The following is a 17737-nucleotide window of genomic DNA, read 5'->3' on the forward strand; positions in this document are numbered from 1 at the left end:
GGAAAAATGTTACTCTGTTGAACCCGTCTCGTTCTTTCATTGTATCACTACCTGAAAAATTATTTCAATAAACCTTGTCTATAGGTGTGGTATCAGCCCGTGTGATAGTGAATTGCATGTGACCCCTTAGATATTTATCTAAGAAATGCTGCTCTGCGTATCTTCTTAAGGAAAAACGGAATATAAAAGTAAATAAATGTTTCCATTAGAGTTCTGTGGTTGTGTAACGATGTTTGGATTAATTGCTGGTAAATTATGGACACGAGGGAGACTTGTGCATATTTGGTAGAGAAGCATTATTTTTAAGAACAAACTTTGTATGTGCTTGATAAAGAACCATCCATTTTAAAGGCCATAGAATGGATGTACAGACTGAATAGTCATCTTTGAGAGAGTTTGATTCTTTGATTTGTTTATAAACATTCATAGAATTTAAACTTTTTCTTTTGAGATGAGGAAAGCTTATGTTGGTGGTTTGAATCAAAATTTGCATTATTCCAAATTATTAGCGGCTGTGTTGGCTAGCGTAAGCAGAATTCTTTAACTTAGTCTGCTGAAGGTGTACTTACAATAACTACAATTATTTCTACCACTCAATCATTTGCAGAGAGACTGAGGCTGCTCCAGCTGAAGAAATGACTGAAATGGAGGAACCCCAAGAAGTACATGAAGGGGATGCTGAAACCAAGTGAGTAGTATTTCTGCCACTATGCAGTGCCTGTGTTTTCTTGTAACAGTTCAGAAAATGACTCAAAGTTCATCTTAGTTCATCCATCTAGAAAGTTGTCATTTGTTTTATTTAAGTTACTCAAACAAGTCTTTTTGTTTATATTATACCTAGAACTAGTGTGTGATTAATATTTCACCTCAAGATGATTTTTGTCTAAACAGAAAAGCCCAATTTTCTTCAGTCTTTCCTTGTAGCTCATAATCTTAACACTATGTGGATCTGTTGTGACACTTGCTATTTCTTTAATTGAATGTGTCGGGGGCCAGAACTGACACAGTGCACAAGGTATGGTCTGGTTCGGCACTATATCATTTGCACATGACTTCATCTGACTTGTGCTCTGCTATTTTGGTTATATAGGTCAGCACTCTATTTACTTTGTTGATTGTGGCTCTACATTGGTTGGACATAGTGTCAAGTTTGCTAAGACTGGTAGGTCTTTTTCATCTTCATCCAAGGCTATTTCAACACCATTGAGGGTACATGTAACAATGATACTAGGTCATTAATGAATCACTCTTGTAATCTTGAGCCATAAATTGATTGGTTACAACCAATTTGAGTTTTATTTTGCCCAATAAATTTATTTTTTTCTATTGTACATCATTCTTTCATACCTTTCTATCTCATGGAGCAAATTGTCTTCCTCCTCGACTGATGTGGAGTCGCAAGCATGGCCCAGTGTTTTGTTCTTTTGGGTTGAGATGGAATAGTTGATTCTTTAGCATTCTGTATCTCATGCGATCAACTTGCTGCTTTCTAGATGCTAGAGAGGCAAAGACCTTTGCGCTTTTTTCTGTATAACATTTCTTCTGAATACTTCATAAATATTACAATCATTACAACATTTATTTTGGTACAGTGTGTTGAGTCTTGCATTGTAGTTCTTTTCTAACACTGCCAAACGTCCATTTATCAACAGCTTTTATACTAGATTTGCCTCCTTTTGCTCTTTGGTATCCGCCTGTTACTTGTATATGATTTTCCTAAAGCTGAGTTCATGTTCACACCTCTCTGTTGGCATAATATGTTAATCATATAACAATTACAGCACGGAAACAGGCCATCTCGGCCCTACAAGTCCGCGCCGAACAATTTTTTTTCCCTTAGTCCCACCTGCCTGCACTCATACCATAACCCTCCATTCCCTTCTCATCCATATGCCTATCCAATTTATTCTTAAATGATACCAACGAACCTGCCGCCACCACTTCCACTGGAAGCTCATTCCACACCGCTACCACTCTCTGAGTAAAGAAGTTCCCCCTCATGTTACCCCTAAACTTCTGTCCCTTAATTCTGAAGTCATGTCCTCTTGTTTGAATCTTCCCTATTCTCAAAGGGAAAAGCTTGATCACATCAACTCTGTCTATCCCTCTCATCATTTTAAAGACCTCTATCAAGTCCCCCCTTAACCTTCTGCGCTCCAGAGAATAAAGACCTAACTTATTCAACCTATCTCTGTAACTTAGTTGTTGAAACCCAGGCAACATTCTAGTAAATCTCCTCTGTACTCTCTCTATTTTGTTGACATCCTTCCTATAATTGGGCGACCAAAATTGTACACCATACTCCAGATTTGGTCTCACCAATGCCTTGTACAATTTTAACATTACATCCCAGCTTCTATACTCAATGCTCTGATTTATAAAGGCTAGCATACCAAAAGCTTTCTTTACCACCCTATCTATATGAGATTCCACCTTCAAGGAACTATGCACGGTTATTCCCAGATCCCTCTGTTCAACTGTATTCTTCAATTCCCTACCATTTATCATGTACGTCCTATTTTGATGTTCAAAGATGAATAAAGAAACTGGGAATAAGTTGAAAGCTTTTGTTTTCGCGGCCTGTTTTGACACACATTAGTTGTTTCACTTTGACGTCTTGCTGTGGAAAGTGTTCTTTTAATAATGCGCATTCTCTAGAAATCTGGTTGATCAAGAACTGTCACAGAACCATTTATTTTTACATTGGGGCAGCGGGGAAGCAAAATAATTCCCTTTCTTTAATCTAGAACAAAGCAGCTGGAAAAAAACACCATTAGATGAGGTGTCATCGATGCAGAGAGGCGTTGAAATTTGTGGTTGTTGACCAGTGAAAATTGTTAATGTGTATATCAGAGAAGTAACAGGTTTGTGTGGATGTTATTAAATAAGATTGGGATTGTAACATTTTTCAAGAACCATCACGAGTCATTCAGCGTCATCAGATAATTTTAGGAGTTAATAATTGTTGCTATTTTTGTCATGTTGTAGAGTGAATGAAGGGGATCAAGAAGCAACTGTAGATGATGGTCCCCATGAAATGACTCTGGATGAATGGAAAGCACTTCAAGAACAGACTCGCTCTAAGAAGGAATTCAATATTCGTAAACCAGATTCCAGTGTTTTGTCAAAGGCAGTTGTGATCCATAAATCTAAATATGAAGGCGATGTAAGTGTATTAAATGTTAAACTATTCCTTTGGATTATTTATTAGCTTTCAGAAAAATCTAGATACGTGTGATGGTATCTCTGACAGTGTCAAGCATTTACTGATCTAGTCTGTTGTAGAAATATTTTGGAGTCAAACACACCAAAATGTTTAAGTGGGGAAGGGTGGGAGAGAATCGATAACATTGCTTGATCTGCAGTCTGCTGCAGAAGCCAATGTCCATTCAGGTCAAGGGCTGGGGATAACTTAAGAGTAGTGTTGCCTGTTGTATTCTAAGTATCTTGTGCCAATACACCTGTCATATCAATACTCAAATATTTTGCTTCCTTTATTAGGAACTGAAGGAAGAATCTGACGATGAGGATCACCATTACTTTCGCAGATCAGTAAATGACATCACCTCTAAGCTGGACATTAACTTTGGCAGTCTTACACGCTCTGGCCGAGGACGGGGTGGTGCTAGAGGCCGTGGGAGAGGCAAGCGAATAACTGAAACCAGGCCAGAGGTACCAGCTGCAGAAATGGTAAGAGTTCTTCATATTTGAGGTGGTGGGGCAGGAAAGTGAGGTGAAAGCTGGTGGTGTGTTGAACACCTGGAAAATTATCAGGGGGGCAGGGGGAGAGGAGAGTAGAAAATATTTATAAATTGATCAATACTTTGCAGCAGTGAATACCTCCCTTGGTTACAACAGCAGCTTATAAAGTACCTAATCTTGAAATATATTGGAGATAGACAAAAATGCTGGAGAAACTCAGCGGGCAGCATCTATGGAGCGAAGGAAATAGGCGACGTTTTGGGTCGAGACCCTTCTTCAGACTGATGTGAATGTGTGGTCTGGGGGGGGGGGGTTGGGCGGGAAGAGGAAAGGAAGAGGCGGAGACAGTGGGCTGAGGGAGAACTGGGAAGGGGAGGAGAAAGCAGGGACTACCTGAAATTGGTGGTCAATGTTCATTCCGCCGGGGTGTAAACTGCCCAAGCGAAATATGAGGTGCTGCTCCTCCAATTTACAGTGGGCCTCACTCTGGCCATGGAGGAGGCCCAGGACAGAAAGGTCGGATTTGGAATGGGAGGGGGAGTTGAAGCGGGAGTTGAAATATATTGGGATGCTTTGGTCATGAATGTAATCGGACACAATCTAATCAAGCATGAGAGATTGGCAAAGCCTTTTAATCACGTTTCCGAAGAAGGGGGCAGAGGCTCAGAGGTTTAAGCTGGTGCCCAAAATATCAACACTTAGTTGGAGCAGAGCTAAATCTGCATGGAGATTCATAAACTGTCCGCTGGATTGGAGGTGGTTACAGAAAATGGGTGGTGAGTAATTTGTATAGCGACTGAATGCTCGTAACCAATAACATTTTGGGTCAATCCATTGCCTGTAATAATTTATTTGTGTGTTTGTCTTTGAACTCCTGTGGTGTATAACATTGATCATCTTATCAGATGTGATTCTTACATGTAATGGTAAGAAGATCGTAACATAAAACAGGCTGTTTTATCAAACAAATCTATTTGATGAAGAAACATCAACATAAACCATACTTCCAATACCATGTACCTCGTAGGAACATTCCCACACGTTTTATATTCACCATTCACCATTGTCTTATTCTGCTTTATTTAATGCTACTATGTCAATTTGTTGCATTAGTTTTCTTTGTATCCTTGTAACTTATCAAACACATACATTATTGCCGGTAAATTATATCTGTCATTTTTCTCAAGACAATTTTGTTTGTTCCTACATTTTCATAGCTCCCTTATTACATTTTTTTAAATGTGTTCGTCATTTCTTGTCCTACATCAAAATCTATAGTGATCCCAGGATTGAGCCCTATGAAAACCTCCTCTGTCTCATGAGAAACCTGGCTTCACTCTAATCCCAGATTTTGATCCATCCTCAAATCACATACACAATAAAGTACAGTGAAATAAATTTGCCGGTACAATTAAAAAAAGAACACACAATACACAATAAAAAATGAACACACACATCCACCACAGCATTCTTCACTGTGGTGGAAGGCTCAAAGTACAGTCAGTCCTCCTCCATTGTTCCCCCGTGGTCGGGGCCATAAACCTCCGCAGTCGCCGCTGCGGGCGGCCAGATGCACAAGCCCTCTCGTCGGGACGATAAGTCCCGAATCGGTGCTTCCCTACTGGAAACCGCGGCTTCAGGATGTTGTAGGCCGCGGGCCGGTGGTCGAAACTCTTCTCCGAGGATCCCCGGCGAGGGACCCCGCTCCGGAAGCCGTGCCCGTGAGTAGAAGCTCCGCAGTCCGCAGCTTCAGGCTGTAACAGTCCGCAGGCCAGCGATCGGAGCACTCCCTTCTGGCGACCCCAGCAAGGGCTCGCCCTCTCCGCGATGAAAAGTCCACGCTGTGCCTGCTGCTGAAACTCTTCCTTTTACTCTTTTTGTACTGTAGCATTTCTGTGTGATACTTTGTGACAACTTTCAGAAAGTTATCACATCTAATGCATTCTCCTAGTCACCTTATCTGACTCTCAAACACTTCCTGTTGTACTGCTCCCACTCCTCTCCCTAGACACAAGGCAGAGTTCCCCTGGTCCTCGTCTTTCACCCCACTAGCCTCCGCATCCAACACATCATCCTCCAACATTTCCGTCACCTCCAATGTGATCCTTTCTGCCTTTTGCAGAGTCCGCTCCCTCTACAATTCCTTGGTTTACTTTCCCCTGCAACCATAGGAGATGCTTGTACCTCCTTCCTGAATTCCATCCAGGGATCCTGAAAGTTCTTCCTGGTGAGACAGAGGTTCACATACCTCCTCCAATCACATCTGCTACATATGATGTTCCCGATGTTGCCTACTGTACATTGTCAAGACAAACTGTAGACTCAGTGACTGGTTCGCTGAACACTTGTTCACTGTTCGCCAAGGCCTACTGCATCTTCCATTTTAACTCTCCTTCCCATTCCCATACTGACTTTTCTGTCCTGGGCCACCTCCATTGCTAGGGTGAGGGCACAACAATATTGGAGGAACAGCACCTCATATTTTGCATGAGTAGCTTACAACTCAGCGGTATGAACGTTGAATCCTCTACTGTTAGGCAACTTCTAGACACTCCCCGCCCTCTTTCTTCATCCCCCCCCCCCATCCTTCTAAACTCCACCAAGTACAGGCCCGGTACCGTCAAACGCTTACCATATGTTAACCCACTCATTCCTGGGAGCATTCTTGTAAACCACCTGTGGACCCTCTCCAGAACCAGCACATCCTTCCTCAGATATGCTGCCCAAAATTGCTCACAATCCTCCAAATGCGGCCTGACCAGTGCCTTATTGAGCCTCAGCATTACATCCCTGTTTTTGTATTCAGGACCCCTGGAAATAAATGCTAGCATTGCTTTTGCCTTTCTTACTACCGATTCAACTTGCAAATTAACTTTTTGGGAATCGTGCACCAACACTTCCAAGTCCCTTTGCACATCCGATTTCTGGATTCTCACTCCATTTATGTGCTTCTGTGCTTGGACCCTTGATCTGCTCAGCTTATTTACTTGATTTTGTAAAAATAAATCCAAACTTGTTTCAATCATTCAATAAGTTGGCTTTTCTGTAATGTGGACATTGAGGGATGACTCTTTGTAAGAACTGATTTCCAGCATCTGCAGAGATTCTTTTTATTTTTCATCTCTGCAAAACACATTGCAACTTCTAATTAGAAAAACATTCCACTCTTGCTGTGACCTCACTCTTCAACATTCTAAAAACTGATCAATGCGAATAATCTTTTTGCACAAATGTGTTTATGTGAGGAAAGAATTATTCGACTTTGAAACTGATTCAGCAAGTGACTTAATCATGTTCATCCAAATTGACATGGTATAAAGGAACTTGGCACAGTGAGGAGTCATTTCCCAATGAGCAATGCTTTTGAAAGGGAAGTAGAAAACCACACTTAAGTTAAAAATCATTTGTTGCTGCATAAATTGTGGTAATGTTAATCTGTAGATACCGAAGAACTTTATGTATGAAAAGGATAGTTCTTAGCCCCCCTCTGAGATGTGAGCCATATGCAGGCAAAGTGGAATTTTAGTCGGCATTGATGAATTGGCCCAATGGCCTATTTCCTGGCTCTGTGGCTGCAAGAGTGTTGTAGTTTACCAATAAACCAGTTTAAATAATGCTGGGTACATTGCATGCATTTGTGTTTCATACAAATTGTAATCCCATGTCAAATAGCATTACAGGGTTTCTGAACAAGTGCTAATCGAACATTAAATTAGTTTCTTAAAGGGAGAATTTGCAAAGTCAAAGTGCTTTAGAGTCAATTAAGTACATTTAATGTGCAACTGTGTGTAATGTGGGGAACATGTAACAAAAATCCCTGCTTTGCAGCATTAAAGTCTATTAGTTGATTTGTATATAAATATCCGTTAATTTTAAATGACACAACAAATTGCCACATTTCAAAAACATTGTTCACATTTGAGTAAAAGTATTCTCTATTACACTGCACGTGTAAACAGAGTTTTTGTGCTTAAAATGAATGGAGAAGACTTCCCTCAAAACTTTTATGTTGATTCAAAATGCTAAATTTTTCCTGAGGTCAAAATAAGAATCTGTTTTAAATAGTGGAGGTTGCTTTTGGGGAAGTGTACACAAAGTAATTTGGAATGTGTGTAAATGTTCCATAAATGTAAATATTTTGTTTATCAGTTGTGTAAAATACTAATAAACTCCTTGTGCAACTGTGTGACTTCTAAAAAATGAAATAATAATTATTGGGTCCTGCTCTCCTGCACCCATTTATTTTAAATTGACATGAATACATTCTATCTTTAGTCATTTTTTTCACCTGTTGGCCTAGTATTGAGGCTTTAATAACTAATCTTGCGATTCATTGTCAACTTTTAACATTGACCTTCCTCTCTCCAGATACAGACCAGTGCTCCAAATCCTGATGATCCAGAGGATTTCCCAGCTCTTGCTTGAAGCAGTGTTGATGTTTGGTAGCTGACATCGGTTTGAAGAAAATAGTTTTGGCACATCAAGATGAGAGGCGTTTTTGTTTCAGTTGTAACACTGACTACAAAAAGTGGTACTTTAGCTCACGAATCCTGAGTTGTTGGACTTTTCTGTTCACTACTGGGTGTGAATAGATCTTGTTTACTGTATGTGATAAAAGATGGATGGAATGACTACTACTGAGTTTTCAGCACCTCCCTTTGTGCTTCAATTGTGTAATATTGGCAAATGTCTTAAACTGCTGAAGAGGTATATTTGATGTTTAAAAAAAATGCTATATATTAAAAAACATTGAATGGTTTGCTTGAATTGTAATGGTTTCCTGAAAAAAGCACACGGGTAAGAGAATGCAGCGGTTTTTTTTCTGACAGATGATGCTACCATTTGGTTAACTAAACTTTGAATTATTACAGGCATGTTACAGAAATGGCCTACTTTGATGCCTACCCAGTAGAAATAGCTACATTTGCATCCTTTAAGCCATTTTAAACACTGTGCACATGTCCTTGAACTTAAAGTTGCTTATTAGATCACATTTAGAACAAAACCAAAAAAAGCTTTGATTTTTATTTATCCCTAGTGTCAGTTCTTGGAAGCTAAGTGTTACATTTGTGAAGTTTGACTAACTTATGTAAAGGGGAAGATCGCATAATTTGCCTTTTTGGTAAATGGTTGTGAAAATTTGATGGATTAAATGCAGATTTGTTGAAAAGCCCGTTTTCTTCCTTGAACATTTCGTCCTATAGCAAAATGCATTTAACATTGTTATAGTTTATGAAACAGGGCTTAATTATAATTTCATTTCAATTTATAAACGATTGATCTACACTGTGCACTCAACTGCAAGAATGGAAAATACAAAATTTATATTTGGCACTACTCACTTTTAAAATGAAAACCTGAGTTTTTACGGATGGTTATTCCAGTTTAATGGAATGTCTGGACTAACTAGGCAATGAGATTTTTATTCTGGGCCAGTTTAGGACAAGAAAACTCTGCATCGTTAAATGTTGCTAATTGTATTGCAAAAACTACTTCAAACTTTAAGGCAGCAAAATGGTAACGCTGTCTGTTCTACTTGTTTTAAAAAAAAGATGGTATATTTAGAATAGCCGATGGGTTACAACGGTTCCCAATTTTCACCTTTTAAATGAATGCTGACTATTGGTCACCATCATATTGCCACATTAAGATATTAGTCCACAATGGTGACATAGTGGTATGAGTTTACATTTGTGGTTATTCTGTATATGCAGTGCGTGTACATCAACTTTATGCTGATTGGTAGTGTTTCAGGCCTCGTGGGATAAAAGCTTTCGTCTTTTCAGTAACTTAATAACTTAATCCTGCTGAAAATATTTCCATCCTAAATTGCAAGAAAGGCAATCTGGTCGGTTTTGAGCTTTATGGACTGTTAGGTAAATGGTAAATGGTAGGGAATTGAAGAATGCGGGTGAACAGAGGGATCTGGGAATAACTGTGCACAGTTCCCTGAAAGTGGAATCTCATGTAGATAGGGTGGTAAATAAAGCTTTTGGTATGCTAGCCTTTATAAATCAGAGCATTGAGTATAGAAGTTGGGATGTAATGTTAAAATTGTACAAGGCATTGGTGAGGCCAATTCTGGAGTATGGGGTACAATTTTGGTCGCCTAATTATAGGAAGGATGTCAACAAAATAGAGAGAGTACAGAGGAGATTTACTAGAATGTTGCCTGGGTTTCAGCAACTAAGTTACAGAGAAAGGTTGAACAAGTTAGGGCTTTATTCTTTGGAGCGCAGAAGGTTAAGGGGGGACTTGATAGAGGTCTTTAAAATGATGAGAGGGATAGACAGAGTTGACGTGGATAAGCTTTTCCCACTGAGAGTAGGGAAGATTCAAACAAGGGGACATGACTTGAGAATTAAGGGACAGAAGTTTAGGGGTAACATGAGGGGGAACTTCTTTACTCAGAGAGTGGTGGCTGTGTGGAATGAGCTTCCAGGGAAGGCGGTGGAGGCAGGTTCGTTTTTATCATTTAAAAATAAATTGGATAGTTATATGGACGGGAAAGGAATGGAGGGTTATGGTCTGAGCGCAGGTATATGGGACTAGGGGAGAATACGTGTTCGGCACGGACTAGAAGGGTCGAGATGGCCTGTTTCCGTGCTGTAATTGTTATATGGTTAGTCTGGTAAGAATGATTAATTAAGTGCCAAGGATGTTACAACTGCACTGGTCAGGCAGTATATGGTGAGGGAGTTGATGTTCAAGGTTTGATTTTGAAAGGTACATTTTCTTACATATTAATACTATTTTGTTAAATTGTGTTTATAATTGCTGTGGAACTTTATTTTGAAACTTGACACCTTTGTAGCTGATATAAAGTTCAACGTCAGATCATTAGACAATACAAATCGGGACCATTGCACCACTATTTGGTAATAGGTGGTGAAAGTCTGGCTCCAATATTTAGAACAGCAGTATGATTGGGGAAACAGTTCAAAATGAACACCTGAAATGTGTGGATTATTTCAGCAGAAGACAGTTGCAACTAAGTATATTCTGATATGTGGTAAATGGCTTAGACAGTGACCATGGTCTTAGAGCATAACTAAAATTCTTCCCATTCTACTACTGCAGTTAGTGATGGGGCAGAATTATGCATTGTATTAGGATGTTTCCAGTCCTTGACTTTGTAGACCAGTAATCTGGAAAAAACATTCATTGATACGTTTATTCTTCAAGCATCTCTAATAATGACCCAGAATTAATTTCATGTTCCGAGTGGAAGCAGTTTCAAAAGCAAATTGGATTTGTTTCTTAAATTGCAAGCATCATGGAGTGAATCGATTGCAGTAGCTGTTTTGAAAAAGACATACAAAGTTAACTGCCTGAAGATGCACCAAAATTACTCCAGTAATTTGTGTTCTATGCAGAATTCCAGCATTTGCAGCACCTTATGTCTCAACTTAATTTACTTCAGTGTTGTGTGTGAGTAATAATGGACAGTTTAAAAAAAATTCCACAACTCATTTCAAAAGTTTATACATTATGATTAACTCAAGGTCATGGGTGCATATTAGCAACCTTGGAGTATGTTCTCTTCATTTATTAAACCACATCTCCCACTTCAGTTTCAGGAGGGTGTTGCATTAATATTTGATTATCCCATTCTGTCTTCAAATGAATAAAACCTATTACCTGTGATAAGGTTTATTTATGTACCGCATACATACAGTCTGTACAAAAGTGGTATATAGTCTCTCAATCCAGTTTTGCATTGCAACAGCTCAATGTTACACTAACCAGAGGAAAGATAGATTTCCAGTTTAAAAATACCCTCCACCAAAAAGCTGTAAAATTAAAAAAAAGACTGGACTAAAGATTTGTTAAGACTATCACAAGCAGACACATTACCATCAGCTAGCCAGAGTTAAGTTATTTGACATGGAAGAAAAACACATCTGACTGCTACAGATTAATGTCTAGTACAGTATTGCTTTAGCTGCAGAACACAAGCTTATTTTTTATGCTACAAATGGTACTTGGCCAATGCTGTTATAGTATTGTAGCAGATGAACTGCGCATGTTTAATCCACAGAACATAATTTTTCTTTAGCTGAGCAAGATCCATTCTAAGGTCACTGCAAAATTTAAACCAGACTGAAAATACTGTTATCCATGCATATAAAAATACTATTCTTGTACCACAATTTGGGTCAAATTTATATTACACTTCTCCCACCAATAACATCACTGCTTATTGTTCCAAATCATCTCTACCGCCCAAGGTAGAACATGTCTTGTTGTAAGCTGATTACAAGGCCACATGACTTTCCAGATTTTGTACTTTAATTCCTATTTAAAGATCAGTTTTAAACTTTAGACTTTGAAAAATATTGTAATGTGTGACAGCCAGAAAGTCAAACAATTATCGAACTTAAACATTTTTTCTCTCCAGATTTAAGCCTGAGCAATTTTTTAAGCATGTAAAAATAAGATCCTTCTGCATACTTTAAACACAAATCAAGGAAAATATTCCAATTAGACCAACACTGGTGCACATCTTGGTTTGGCATTGATCTGGTACTTTGGAATGTATTTATTGTTGGAAGGGGATCAATAAAGGATCAAATTAGCAACTATTTGTAATTGTCATTTTTAAGGAAAAAATGAAAATATGACATGTAGATTGCATGTTGTAGCAGCATCCTTGTAATCTGCAAAGACCTAACTTCTACCCAGCAGCTCACATACAATGATTGTGCTAAAGGACTTATCTGCAGTCTCTCTGCAATGTCTTTTACTGTTTTTTTTACAGTAGCTTACAGAGATACTTTATACTGACCATTGTCATCAATGTGCATGGGGAATTCTCAAGATGATATTAGTTCAAGTCTAAGTCATTTTGCAGAATCCATCTGAAGTGATGCTGATCTCCAATACATTTCTAGTTCAGCACAATGCAGGGATCTTCTGCAAATGTCCGAGGAGTTACTTCAGAGTGAATGTTAACGAAGCAATGGTACTTTAGTACTAATGCTGGAGTGACTTGAAAAATAAATGTAAACGGTTAGTGGATCATTACCTTACATCACAACAAAGTCAAGAAATTGATTTGTTTCAAGAGGAATATGGAAATATATCTAATTTGCATGACAATCTTTACAACACGGCGTGATCTTCCAATATACATAGTCTTGCACTGATTTAAGCCATTCAGGTTAAAATTTGACAATATCCCAGCCTAAGGAAAGAACTGGCAATTGGTCGCAGAAGTAGGGCACCATGTTACCGGTAAGATGTTGTCAAGCTGGAAAGGGTAATGAGAAGATTTACGAGGATGTTACCAGGGCTAGAGGGTCTGAGCTATATGGAGAGGTTGAGTAGGCTGGGACTCTATTCCCTGGAGCGCAGTATGATGAGGGGTGATCTTAGAGGTGTATAAAATTGTGAGAGGAATAGATCAGGTAGATGCACAGAGTCTCTTGCCCAGAGTAAGTGAATTGAGGACATGGGTGTATGGAACGAGCTGCCCGAGGAGGTAGTTGAGGTTGGGACCATCCGAACCATTTAAGAAGCAGTTAGATAGGTACATGGATAGGACCAAACGCAGGCAGGTGGGACTAGTGTAGCTGGGACAGGTTGGGCCGAAGGGCCTGTTTCTACACTATCACTCGACTATGAATCTTTTCTACCGTTTACTGATATCAGGACTGCATGCCTCAAGGCCATATGTCAATCTTTTGACCCATATGTATTAATCTTAAGTCGCATATAGCAAAAGATTTAGAAACTGCAATCACCCAAAAGATCATGTTGCTGTTAAGGTAACCCAATTTGATTCTGAAATGATAAACAATTGCGTGCAGACCAGATAAGTAATAAATGGGGAGAAAAGGGTGGTGTGGGGGTAAGAAGGGGGAGGGGGGGGGCAAATAATCTAAATATGGTCCAATGTATCTGTAAAAGTGGTACACATTAGGAATTCGTAAATACCACAGAAACAATCCATGTTAAATTAATGATATGGAAATTTTTTTAAATATGAAGCTTAACTCCTTGGGTATCAAGCAGAACATGAAAGGTTTTATGAATTAATTGGGGTTTAGTGTAGAACTGCTTTGCTTTAATGTTGATTACTAATGTAACTCACATTTACCATGCATATTTCAATATAATGCTTTTAAATGCTGTCTTTAACATTTTACATGGCAAGGACATTTTTACACCGAATAAATGTGGTCACTCAACAAATGGCTTAAATCATATTTTCTCATCCAAGTCTTAAATGGCCAACCACTGTTCCTGACACTGTCTTGGATCTGGTTTCTGCAGCTTGAAGAAATAATCACTAAAATATTGTCTCCTTGCCAGAATACCTTGTCCAAATGAAATGTCATTTAAGTGAGTGGGAAATATACAAGCAATACAAGCTCTGGCTGCATACCCATCCCACTTGCACTCAGGAACCCTGGCTAAAATTCCAACCTAACAAGCAAGCTAGGAACCAAACCATCAGGATTTCCAAACAATTGAATCGTATGTTTTACTGTAATGTGAATGAAAATGGTTTGTACATGCAAGGCTGGTTAGACATGTTAAAGCAAGCTGTATAATCTGCATTTCAGCCATGGTTGAAAATAAATATCTGAAAACCAGATTAAACAAAAATCACTTGTCCTCTCTGGAGTTGGGATTGGCAGGTTATTTTGATTTCATGGGCTAAAGTGTAAATACACACTCTTGTCAAATTGTGCACCTTGAGCAGGTGGAGATTTAACAAATTCATTCTACAGCAGAAGGAAACCTTTATTCTAATACACAGCTCATGGCAAATACAATCAAAACAATAGGCAAGGAATGGGATCAAGCTGCCTGTGCTTTTAAGGACATATTGTCAGTATTTACAGGCTGTGTTCTGGAATTGCATTAGGTTTTATTCATCTTTATGGTTCAACATTTTTAATAGGTACTGCTTAATCGAGATTTCCAAGCCTCAAATTGCACCTTCCATGTCATTCAAATCAACAAATTGGTGCACTTTGAGATAAGCTTTCACTATGCTACTAAATCATTAACCATCTGTGTTACAGCAATGAGAAATTGGGGGGGGGGGGGGGGAAATGTTCATTCAAATGCGATTCTCTAAATCATGTGAGACTATTATAACTAAGGGTGGCATGGTGGTGCAGCGGTAGAGTTGCTGCCTTACAGCGAATGCAGCGCCGGAGACCCAGGCTCTGTACGAAGTTTATACATTCTCCCAGTGACCTGCGTGGGTTTTCTCCGAGATCTTCGGTTTCCTCCCACACACAAGACGTACAGGTTTGTAGGTTATTTGGCTTGGTAAATGTAAAAAAATGTCCCTAGTGCGTGTGTAGGATAGTGTTAATATACGGGGATCGCTGGTCGGCACGGACCTGGTGGGCCTGATCCGCGCTGTATCTCTAAACTTAAACTAAAGGATCAAGTACCAAACTAATTGGGTAAGTGCAAAACAAAGCAGGTTGGGGGGGAGGGGGGGGTTAGAGGTGGGAAGCACTATGCTCGTTTCAGACCATATGAACTGTTCTTTTTCATTTTAATCACTTCACAGTCTAAACAACATTAGTGGAGTTGTTGACTGCCTTTATTACTTAGTAAGCAATTCAATTTTGAGAGGCTGGCCTGATACACATTTGACTTGTCTTGCATGAACTTAGCACTTTGAAGGGAATGTAGAGAGGGACTTGTTCACTGGGATACCCAGAAACTTTCATTGAAAACACAATACAAGTAAACAGCTGCAGAAAAGCATACAGCCTCAAATATCTAACACTCATATGAACCTTGCATCTGTAGTAGGGAACCATTGGAGAAAATTCTCAAGGAATAGAATTCATACACATTTGGAAAGGTGCTGAACAGGGATAGTCGGCCTTTCTTTGTACAAGGGGAATCCAGTCTCCTTAATTTAAATCATTTTGAGGCATACAGTGACTGAAGGCAGAATGGTAGATGTTGTCTACATGGACTTTAAGGCATGGTAAATGATCCAGAGGGTTAAAAGATAGGAGATCCAAGATAAGTTCGCTATAATAATCCAAAATTGGACATGGTGATGTTGGAAGGATGCTTTTCTGATTGGAAGTCTGACCAGTGGTATACCACAGGGATACCACAGTGCTGGCATCCTTGGTGTTTGTGATGTAAAGGACTTACAAGTGGAAGTAGGAAGAATGCTTTTAGATTTACAAGTTGTCATTGAATGCTGGAAGACGACAAATGTGCCTCAATTCAAGAAGGGCTGCAGGGAAAAACCTGGGAACCAGGGGCGGAAATCCCAGGTGGGACTGATGATCGAGGGCGCCGATTGGACGAGAGAGACATCTGTCAGCAGGGGGGGGGCCCTGATGATTCAGCGCGATGATTGGAGGACGGAGGTGTCAGTAGGGGGGTGGGACTGAGGATAGAGCGCGGTGATTGGAGGAGGGAGATGTCCTGGTAGAGCAAAGATCATAGAGCAGAGTTTGAATCGGCCCGTTCGCGGTTGAATCGACCCGATTAAAGCCCCACGATTCGGGGCGGACGAGGGTAATGAATATTCTGTCTGCAGTCTAAATTGGACTGGGACGCAGAGACATTCTCCAAAGAAATGCTTTCCCCCACAAATACAGCACAGCGCAGAGTTTAATTTAATACAGTTCCACTCTATCAGTAACTCATAACCTCAAATTTTATCCAAGTATCTTGAGGATTGTTTCTAAAACCTCTATTTTCAAGGAAATGTTCAGCATTGCCGTCTGAATTCTCGCCATCCCTGCTGCATTTGTGCAGTTTGTTTTAAACTTTGTCCATATTCGTACGTTAGGGTTAGGGATGGTACGTGGATTAAACAAGAATTATTCAGAACAACATTCTCAATTATTTTCTATCCCGCTTTCGTACCAAGCGAATGTTACCAAGCTGAAGAGCTTGCAAGCAAACGGCAAATTTAAAGTTCAAACTTAAATAACTAACCGGTCGGTTTGGGGCAGGAGGGGTGGGTGTGTAGTGAACTGCCAGCTCCCGTTTATTACTAGAAGCAAGGTGATTGGCATCGTCATTTCTTTGTTGCTCCAGTGGGCAGCAACAGGGCGATTGCCGGCGGCCACTGGCAAAGCTCCGCCGCTGCTTCTCGCTGCCACGCCCTCTCCATCCCGGGCCTGTCCCACTGTGAGCTCTCAAGGTACCGATGGTCCTCAACTGCCTTGAATGTGTACTGTACTGCCTGTGAACTCGGTGGGCTCCAGACTGGGTTCAAACATGTAACAAAGCGGTCATTGTGAATCGCAACCTCTGTCAGCACTGCGCAGGCAGGTCTGTGCATTGTCGTTGGCCTTGAACTGAATGGCTATCTAGGCTCTCTCAGGACAACATTGCTGCGGGTCAGAGATTATATTACCCCAAAGCTGCTGTTGCCGGAGTTTAGAGTCGGTCACCATCCAGGTCAGTTGCCAATGTTGCCAGCCATTGGGCCCACGGCCAAAACCTTGCGTGCGCACGCGCACCTGCCAAGAAATTGTGTCCCCCCCATGTTTTGACAGCGATTTCCGTGCATGCTGGGAACTACAGGCCAGTGAACCTAACATCTGTGGTCTGAAAGCTACCAGAGTATGTTCTGAGGGATAGGATATGCATGCATTTTTATGGACAAGGGCGGATTAAAGATAGCATGGTTTTGTATGTGGGTGATTGTGCATCACGAATCTACGTTTATGTGACCAAAAATGTGAGGTCAGAGCTGTTGTCATTGTGTACATGGATTTTAGCAAGGTATTCGACAAGGTTCCATATGGTAGGTGCTATTCAGATTCAGATTCAGATTCAACTTTAATTGTCATTGTCCGTTTACAGTACAGAGACAACAAAATGCATTTAGCATCTCCCTGGAAGAGCGACATAGCTTGAAGGTTAGATGCATGGGATCTAAGGAGAAGTAGCTGAATGGGTAAAAAATTGGATTTGGAAGAAAGCAGAGGGTTGGGTTATGGCGGAAGGTTGTTTTTCAGACGAGGCCTGGGACGTGGTGTGCTTCAAGTTTCTGTGCTGGGCCCATTGCTGTTTATCATTT

At 40.1% G+C, this 17737-nt stretch overlaps 2 protein-coding genes across 4 annotated transcripts in view; one reads left to right on the forward strand and one right to left on the reverse strand.

The window, feature by feature from the left end:
- The window catches only part of habp4 (hyaluronan binding protein 4), a 43071-nt gene extending 34196 nt beyond the window's left edge, over positions 1-8875 (forward strand). For both annotated transcript variants that reach the window (XM_033017711.1, XM_033017712.1), the window contains 4 exons: positions 608-688; positions 2989-3166; positions 3502-3690; positions 8071-8875. In XM_033017711.1, the coding sequence (XP_032873602.1) occupies positions 608-688; positions 2989-3166; positions 3502-3690; positions 8071-8127 (505 nt within the window). In that variant the 3' untranslated portion in view covers positions 8128-8875. The remainder of the gene's footprint in view (positions 1-607; positions 689-2988; positions 3167-3501; positions 3691-8070) is intronic.
- A 2464-nt stretch (positions 8876-11339) lies between these two features.
- cdc14b (cell division cycle 14B) overlaps positions 11340-17737 on the reverse strand; it is a 125545-nt gene continuing 119147 nt past the window's right edge. For both annotated transcript variants that reach the window (XM_033017707.1, XM_033017709.1), the window contains exon 15: positions 11340-12693. In XM_033017707.1, the coding sequence (XP_032873598.1) occupies positions 12654-12693 (40 nt within the window). In that variant the 3' untranslated portion in view covers positions 11340-12653. The remainder of the gene's footprint in view (positions 12694-17737) is intronic.

Source organism: Amblyraja radiata, chromosome 3, assembly GCF_010909765.2.
Source record: "Amblyraja radiata isolate CabotCenter1 chromosome 3, sAmbRad1.1.pri, whole genome shotgun sequence".
Lineage (NCBI taxonomy): Eukaryota > Metazoa > Chordata > Chondrichthyes > Rajiformes > Rajidae > Amblyraja > Amblyraja radiata.